At 27.8% G+C, this 10,005-nt stretch overlaps 1 protein-coding gene across 1 annotated transcript; it reads left to right on the plus strand.

Annotated features, from left to right (window-relative positions):
• On the plus strand, positions 6,253-7,207 carry LOC109356881 (GATA transcription factor 15-like). The gene is made up of 3 exons (XM_019600495.1): positions 6,253-6,447; positions 6,531-6,623; positions 6,717-7,207. The coding sequence occupies exons 1-3, from the start codon at positions 6,415-6,417 to the stop codon at positions 6,969-6,971; spliced, it is 381 nt and encodes a 126-aa protein (XP_019456040.1). The 5' UTR covers positions 6,253-6,414; the 3' UTR covers positions 6,972-7,207.

Below are 10,005 nucleotides of genomic sequence, written 5' to 3' on the forward strand. Positions count from 1 at the left end.
TTGACAAGTATAATGATGAATGCTCAAGCCTTATAAACACTAATTTGATCATATTTTTATATAATGTAGGACTATATAAACTACTTTAATTCAAAAATGAAAAACTTAAAAAGGTAAATAATAATTTTAGGTATTGATTTTTTTTACAATGAAAGGTATATTATTGGAGTAGAAGGGTGCTCAAACCCTTTTACAAACATGTCCATGGATTTTAATTTGAAGCATATGCTATGTTAAAATAACTATAATTGCTCATACACCGAATCTAGGGAAAAAAGGCATTCTTTAAATTTACATTAAATAAATTCTAAGACTTGATCATATTAAATCCAGAACACCGAATCAAAGCTCGGTCTGGTTTTTTAAGATAATGCTATTTCTCTTTAGCCAAAAATTGACCACTTCATAGAGAATTGCACCAAAAATAATGTAGAAAAACCAACAACGGAGTCAAGAGCCTGCACACCTAAATCCAACCAAGAAATAACCCTTTCCAACATCCCTTAAAGGCAACAACATGACAAAAATAAGACATCATAATTCTCATCAGCACCAATGCACATCCAATACAGAGAATCAGTTAAATATTCTATCTAACTTGATTGATTTTTATTAGCAATCTACTCAAAAGAAGTTTCCCATAAGTTGCTATAGATCAACATTAATGAAGGATCAAAGTAGGGGTGAGTATGAGTGAGGTTGGATTGGGTAAAGGTTTATCTTTTATCCGGTCCTAAATGTTGGTCGAATTATTTTTTGAATTCGGACTCAGCCCGAAGATAACCTAACCCTACATGATGATCGAGTCAGCCTTTAAATTCAGACATAGCCCTAGACTTGATTAAATATAATGTATACATATTTTAGATAAAGTTTTCTCATTATTACTCATTATTATGGATAAGTAATTTGATATATGAAATGATATATGTATATATATTATTAATTATGTATATATCATTAAAAAATTAGATAATTAATGATACTTTCGACCAAAAAGATGTTATTACTTTGTACACAATTGAAAAGAGGCACACAAGAACACGATGAATGAATGACCATGAGTCAGGTCAGATCATGTTTATCCCATACCTAAGCCTAAATATTGAATGAGTCTAATTTTTTAATATGAACCTAAACCCAACCCTATTCGGATCTGATCAAAATCGGACAATACCAGGTGAGCGGGTAGGGTTAGATCCTGCTCACTCCTAATCTAATGAATGACATGTAGTTAAATTTACTCGCTTCTTTCGAGATGTGTAATTGTCCATTACAACAATTGTTGTTTTTACATTTGAATATTTAACATTTTAGTTTGTCTAGAGATCCAATAATATCTTACATTACTAGACTAATAACTAGTTAGATCATCCATACATTTAAATTTGACTTAATAATATGACCACAAATATCATCATTTGTCCATCATTCCTAATCATACCGTAACAAATATTTACAGAGAAGAGAAAAAATAGGATAAACAAAGAAAAAATATGGATAAACAAAAAAATGTTAATGATTTTCAACCTCTATTGTGCTTACATCCAACAATATATTAATAAGATATTAAAATTATAAGCTAAAAGGTTGAGTTTAACACTATGCTCAAGATGTTGCACAATAGTTATGATTTTACAAGTTTAAATATTAGATAAAATTCTGTTGAGTGAGAATCTCATGTACCGTTATTGCCTTTTATACAGAAATTGCAAGCTCTAAATACACCTACACATGGTTTGCATAATACATATACACATCCTATTCCATTGAATGTTTCTAATTGGTGCAAGATATAATAAGTAACATATGCTCTATATATAATTTTAGTCTTTCTCTTTTTGCTCTAATCTTATGAAATATGAAAGATCTAAAAATAGAATATTTCCAACAAATGACAATATTAGTTTCTTTAACTCTCCAATAATTCTTGCTCCCATGCAAATCTCTCCCTTCACCACATCAAATCACTAATTCACCTTCACCACATTAAATCACTAATTCACCTATCATCCTCTCTCTACCCATTTCATTGAGCACCATTTATATTTTTATAAATTAATAAAATAAAGACAAACAACATACAATCTTACATATTACATATACCAATATGACACGCCCGTATAAAAGTACATGAAAGCAAGATTATAGTTATGAGTTTTAAATTTATACACAGTTAGTGTAAAATTTTTTACATTTTCGACAATCATCTATCATTGATTTGTATTATTTTTTGTTTGAGAGTCTAAATATGTGGTTTAGGCTTGTGGGTATAATTTTGCACATATCTAGTTATGCACATAAGTGATAATTTTGTTTATTCATTTATATGTTATTGATTAACGTTTGCTTTTTCACAAAATAATGTATAAAAATCCCATCCTTTAAAGAAAGAAGAATCCCCTCTTACAGCCTTGAGGTAACATGAATCATTTGTCCATGTTTCAATATCACTTAATTAAAAGAATTTAAAATATGTGTTATTAGTGTAAAATTTTATACTATTAATTTATATTACTTTTCCTTGAAAATAAATAATAGTAATATATGAATAATAAACAATTTGTTAACAGTACAAAAAATACTTACATTTTATATATATATATATATATATATATATATTAAATCCTACAATTATTTGTGTGCATTGAATATGCAAAAGATGTATATTTTTTATAAGTGACTACTAGTGGTATTTTGACACATTGTTAGTATTCGTGCTGCTATGATATTCTAATGTTCAGGTTAGATATGCAACCAATTTTTAAGTGCATTATTCGTGTTATACAATTTTCATATTGTTTGGGGATTTAGAAAATTGTATACCTTTATTTCTTGATATTGAAAAGGTTGATTATTTTATTCTATCACACAGTAGAAAATTTTATTGATGGTGTGGAGAAAGCGATCACCTAAATTTAGTTCTTTAACCGCAGCTCTTAAATCATGAAACGGATGTGTTTCTAAAATATAGTGGCAGAAGCTCCATGTCCATGCCTTTAAAATCTGGAATTAATATTTATAGAGTGACACCATAAGAGTTTTTTTCTGCATATATATTAAACATTTAAAATTTTAACATTGATAAAAAAATTTAATGTTTTTTTTGTACTGCTCGAAGTCTGTTTGGGATTAGATGATTGAGGTTTTAACTTTTAAGTCTACAAAGATATTTTATATTTTCAGGGATGTATTTATGACATTTTCTCTTATTATTCGTTCCCTATTGAAAATATTAAGATATAACATTTCCAAGAAAAATTAGTAGAGTAAATTCATTTTGTTATAATATAATTTAAAGAAATGAATAGAAATAACTACAGTCTCTCGTATGGGAAATATAGTTAAAAACATCTTATAATTAAGGATGGGAAAATATATTATATAGTAATTTTATGAAATCTTAGTCATATATCATTTCGGAAGAGATCTCAGATAAATGCATAATTATATAATTTATAAAAATTATATGAGACTAAGTGTGCATTGGTATAAATTAAACTTCCACTTTCAGTTTATAGTTTATAAATTGTGAGATTATAATATGTTAAGATTATAATATATTTATGTTTGAGTACCAAAACTGAATATAAATTAATCTGTTTTGTTTGGGTAAGGTAGAAATATTTTTTTACATAATAAATTATAGAAAGTGGTATGACTTTATTTTTTTATATTATGATTATTTTTTACACTATTATTTAAATATACATTTTAATATTTATCATCATATATAGTTTTACTATAATTTTTTTGATTTTTAATATTGCATAACAAAAGTTAAATTTTTAAAAATAAAATACAATATAAAAACCAACGTCAGTATTAAAAATAATATGACACACAAATAAATAGAAATTGCTAAACTTGAATTACATCATTTACAAAATAAATAATATACAAAGATCAAGTTTTATACAAAAGTTTTAATAATCTCATCCCAAGTAGAATTGTTATGGAAAGTTATGGAGTTTGGTTGTGATGATATATGAAGAGTTATGAAGTTTGATGGAATAATAAAAAGGAGGAGAAAGACAAAGTTGTGATGGAGTAAAATGAGAAATAGAAAAATTGAAGAAAAAAAAATAAGCTAACCAAAATAAACTAACCCATAATTTTAGAGCTTATACTTTTGGTTTATTTTAAAAAAAAAAACTAAGTTTATAATCTCATTTAGTTGTCCAACACATAATTTACATTTTAAGCTTATTTTTGAATAAATAAACAAAAAGTCAAAATTTTAATTCATACCAAATATGCACTAATATTTATTTGTTTTTTATATTGGAATGAAGTAAATATTGTTAACATAATTATTTGGTACATTTCCTAAATTATTTTGGTTAAACAATCAAATCTAAATTTTCAATTCTAGTCAACGGTCTAAACATTTGGCTCGGTCCGATGCTCATATTATTGTTATTTGGAACGTGGTTGAGATGAGATGATAAGGAAATCTTAATCTTACTTTTCCAATACATACTTTTTTTGTTCAAAAATTTATTAACCAATACTCACACTAGTTGGTATGATTTTGTTTTTTTAACTAAGGTTCCACTCTACCTTATTATTAGGATAGAGGATTAACATATGAATGTAGGTGATAGGAATTTAAAGTTATTTGATATTCTCATTTTGTTTATCTAAGTTTATATTGAAAAATCAAAATATCCAATATACCAATTTTCATTGTAATTCTTTTCATTTTGGATTTATTTTAGCAAACCGTTTTTAATTTACAAGAGTCAAACCCCTACGGAATGCTAACAACTACTCTTATTATGGCCCTTTGTTAAGATGGTGCAAAGGAAAATTTTATTTTAAAAATTGATATATTTAATACATCGAACGTTAAGGACTTAGATTTTTAATATAAGTTGTCTTTTATTGTTTTACTTAAACGACCACACTAACTTAAGAATACCTTTCAGAGTAATTACTCACCTTAGTCTCTCATATTTTTGGAACTTACTACTTTAGTTTTTAAAAAATGGTCCTCAAAATTTTTAAATGTATGTCAAATTAGTGATTTTTAGCACATTTTACAACATTTGCTAGAGACTAAATTGACCCCAAAAAGGACTAATTTGACCGACATTTAAAATTTTTTAAGACTATTTTAGGTCTTTTCTTTTTTTAATGACTAAACTGGCAAGATAAAAAAATATGAGGAAATAAATGACTATTTACTCTACTTTTTATTACATAATTCAAAACGTTTGTAAGATAAATTAGTGAGGATTTAACATGCCCGATCAAATAATTGAAAACTAATCTTTCCTAAGAAGTAGAAATTAGTAAAGTTTTTTTGTCTTTGTTAAATAAGATTTTGTTTAGCAAAAATGGCTGAAAAAAAGTCACATGGAGTTCGAAAAGCTAGAAGTTGTAGCTTCAATACTCATAAGCTGATTCATTGAACTAAACGTGTTTGGTGAAATTAGTTAATTAAGTGTTTTGATATGTGTAAAATGATGTACAGAGAGTTACAAATCATATAATCACAAAACAAACCACATCAATTAATTCATCATAGCCTATAAATTTGTAGTTTTTCTATAAATATCAACTAGCTAAACAACTTCAAAAACTTATTTCAAGGTTGACACTTGATAATTTACTTAAGAGTCCATCACTCTCAAACTTATCATAATATTTATGTACTTACGGTCTAAAGGTTTATACATAACTAATATATCAATTACTATTAATTTATATTACTTTTATCTAAAATATATAAGAAACAAAGATGATAGCAAATAATTGGTTCATGATACACTGACAATATAAAAAGCTCTTACACAATGCATAAATATTTTTCTCTATAAAAATCAATTATTTTTAGTTGAAAATTTATGTACCGTTAGTATAAAGTTTTTTACATTATCACTACACCATTCATCATTGATTTGTATTATTTTTGTTTGAGAGTAAATGATAATTAATATATAAATGTTAATGATATATGATTTACAAAAAATACTTATACTATAGATATGCATATTAAATCAATTATTTCTATACAACATTTGATAATTAAAAATTTATAAGAGAGAAAAAGGAGCGAATATGAAATATGAAATATCTAGCAATGGGCAATGGCGCGTTGATGTTAAATCATGATGAATATTGGCGGGTTCCGAGTGTGATTAGACATAGAAAAATCAAGAAAGGGCAATAAAGTAATTGACTGAGCAACGAGTTAGGGTTTCGCGATGATGGCATTTATAAAAGGTGTAGTGTTTTAGATAAATTCAGCTGCGGCTAGTGCGCGTGTATCTCTCTTACTGTCTCACTCTGTCGTTTCACTTCCTCAATCTTCTCTCTCTCGATCGCATGCATAAAACGCTCTGCCGTTTTCTGCTTCCTTCATTTTCCATTTCCCATTCTCATTCATCTCTAGATCTTTGAATATTCATGATCATAATGGACTTAGATCACACTATCAAAGTAACTCTTCATTTCCCCTACCAAATCATTTCATCATTTCATTCTCATTTCAAAAACCTAATCATTCTTTTTATCTTATGCAGGGATCAGAAGCGGTTACTGAACCGAAGAAAACTTGCACTGATTGCGGTACTTCCAAAACTCCTCTCTGGAGAGGTGGACCCGCTGGTCCAAAGGTACAACAATTTCATTGTTCAATTTCGTTAGATCAGAATCAGATCCATGCAATTTTTGAATCTCTGATCCGATTATTTTGTTTTATTTTGTAGTCACTTTGCAATGCTTGCGGGATCAGAAGCAGGAAGAGGAAGAGAGCGATTTTAGGTTTGAGTAAGAGTAACAGTGATGTGATTAGGAAGGGGAAAAGGAGTAATAATAAGATTGGGGGAAGTTTGAAGCAGAGGTTGTGGAATTTAGGGAAAGAAGTTATGATGCAGAGATCTACTATGATGAAGAAATTTGGTGAAGAGGAACAAGCTGCTGTTGTTTTAATGTGTCTTTCTTATGGATCTGTTTATGCTTAAATCAAATTTATTGTTATATTTATTTTTTCATTTTCATAAATTATAATCTGTAAGATTAAGATTATGATTAGATTTTGTTCGCTTTTAGGATCGATCATCCATTACTATCGTTTCGTAGTGTATATTTTTAGTTTTCTGCTTATGATGATGAGCGTATCAGATCATTGTTATGAAGAATTCTATGAAATTATTGGAATTCCAATTTTGCTAGTAATGTATGAATTTCCTTTGTTCTCTTTAATTTTTGTTTCATTACTTGATTTTGTGTTTGTCTCATTTTATAACAATTTGCATTTCCATATCGACATTTAATTTCATGATCTAATTTTGAGAATAAGCGATCAAGGGTTTAGTTATTTGGCGAATATGTGATCTATGATGAAGTATAGATTTCATGTGGAAAAATTGAAAAAAGTGAAGTCATTTATTGATTTCAAAAAAACAAGAATAAAGTTGGGTTTAAAGGTAACAATTTTCAGAGGAGCGAACATGAAATTCATAGTTCGCGCTAGTTTGAATCTAGAAAAACGTGGGTATTGATAAGGATATTTTGAATTATGCTTGATCAGATTAGAATACAATCTCTATTCACTTAACATAAACAAAAACAATCTTATTTGAATGGAGTTCTGCTAGTGCTGCATCAAGTAAAGTTTTTACGAATTTGATATTGGTCTAATGATGTAAAGTTTGACTAAATCTATGGATTAATCAAAATGTTAAGAGTTTAGTTCATATAAACGACACTTATTAGTATGTATAATCACACTCCCTGGGTTAGTCTTTGGTAGTTCCAAAAAAGACTAAAGTTTTCAAGTGAGGATTCTATCCAATTCGTACACGTTTGGATTTTTTTTGACAAAAAAGTATTTTAACCTAGTTTGAACAAAATAAGTATCCAAATTCAGCTTTCTTGTATCATTCGTACTTTAAAACATGTATCACGTGTTATAGTCATTATCACGTGCTAGTTATCATTACGGTTTGAGGGTTAGATTAGGGGACAAAAACGTGTCATCACACTCTATCATCACAAATGTGGTTTTCACTTGTATTTTTTTTGTTAATGTTTTAGGAATGTCGGATAAGGAGAGGACACAAGTAATCCAGTTATTATTGGTAATGGAAAATGAAAGAATTTTTTAGGCAAAAGTGCAAAACTGTTAAGAATGATTTAAATAATAATTTTTTGTAAGTGAATGAGAATAACTGAATTTTATAGTATCATTTGATTTATGTGCCTAATGTCACATAGCAAGAATAAGGCTTTTCGTAACATGTGACGATTGTCTTATAAACTTTTTATACATTGTTTGATTCAAAAGAGGGGAAGAGAAAAGATTTTATAGGATAGGAGAGTAACGTAGAAGCAGGGATTATACTGAAAGGGAGATAATGTAATATGAGGGAGAAATGGAAAATGTTCTTTACTTCTTGTTTGGTTTGAAATGAAAGGAGAGAAAGCTCTAAAATAGTTTTAATTTTTTTTTATAGACAAATGTTAGTATATTAATATGTTAGTATTTTGTGATGAGTGAGATTTGAACTCTTAACCTGCTCATCACTCTACTTCTTAAGCCTTTCCACTCTGATCACTTAACCACCTTATGACTCCCTAAAATAGTTTTAGTTGTTGTCGATCTCATTAATAACTCTAATTTTGAATGTGAGACACCAAATTAGGAAGACAAGATTTTGACCCTTTCGTTTTTTCCCTCTAAATTTTGGAACCAAACAAAAGATTTTATCTCTTCTCTCTATATTCTTCCTTGAACATTGGCAGTTTAGCACAATTGATGATCATAAAATTCCAATTCAACATAAGCAACTATTTTAAAGTAGCAATTAATATATAGATGCATACCTTATAACATATACTTTTAGAACAATTATGTACGATTAAACCCATAAGTTATTCTATGAAGATATGAGAAATAATAATTGAATGAATACTAAGACAATATATTTGTATTATTATTAAAAATCAATTTGGCTTTATGCTAAAAAGATCTATCATAAAATTAATGTACTTGCTATTCCGATTGATGAATGAGTATGGAATGAGCTAACAAGACTTAAGAATATATATGTCACGTGATTGTAATAATAAGTTTCTCTTGTCCAGAAAAAAATTATACATTAATATAATTCTTTCATGTATTCGATCCAATCTAATAATAATAGGTGTATCCTGTGATTGTAATTTATAGCCATCACACAAAGTAGAATCTGTCGTTCAAAAATTAGATAAACTATTCGATCACCATAAATTACAACACTTTAAAGTAAAAGTAAATTTGCATAATCTAGTATATATGTAGAAAATTGACAAGCTTTCTTGCTACATGAATGCGCAGTATAAAAATCCTCAGAGGATTCTGTTATGGATTTATTTTATTTTAATGAAGGTACACGACAGTGTCTTGAGTTTTATCCATGTTGCAATCAAGTATATATTTGCACGATTTGCTATGTCTTAGTCAAGAACTACTAAGATGTCATTTTCAACATTCAACATCCTTGGAGTTTGTCAAAATAAGTAAAGATATGAAACAATGCCATCATATGTTCAAAATAATTTCTCACAATAATGTATCCATCAATATAACTTTAAATATAGAAAAAAGAAAGCTAGAGAAATTTTGTGACTTTTTTCAAAACAAAAAAGTTATCAAACTTTAATATATAAAATTGTACAAATAACGTTGTTGTTCTCCATGTTAGTTTTTGTTTATCAATCAATGAAATGGTGTCTGAATCTTGTTTTACTACTAGTTCCTTTGACTAAAATTTGCTGCTCAATTAGTACCATATCATTCCATGTCTTTTTGTCTCTACTTTTTCGTTGGTCTAAATAATTAGCATAATAATTTCGACATCATGTGTGAAATGAGAAACACAGGAACCACCCCAAAGTCAGTGCAAATCATTGTTGACGAATATTAATGAAAATTCTAAGTCAATACCATAAAGAGTAAAAGCTAAGTGAGATTTAGAAAATAATAAACAAATATTCATCATGGGGGAAGCAACA

Source organism: Lupinus angustifolius, chromosome LG01 (assembly GCF_001865875.1).
Source record: "Lupinus angustifolius cultivar Tanjil chromosome LG01, LupAngTanjil_v1.0, whole genome shotgun sequence".
In the NCBI taxonomy this organism is placed as follows: Eukaryota; Viridiplantae; Streptophyta; class Magnoliopsida; order Fabales; family Fabaceae; genus Lupinus; species Lupinus angustifolius.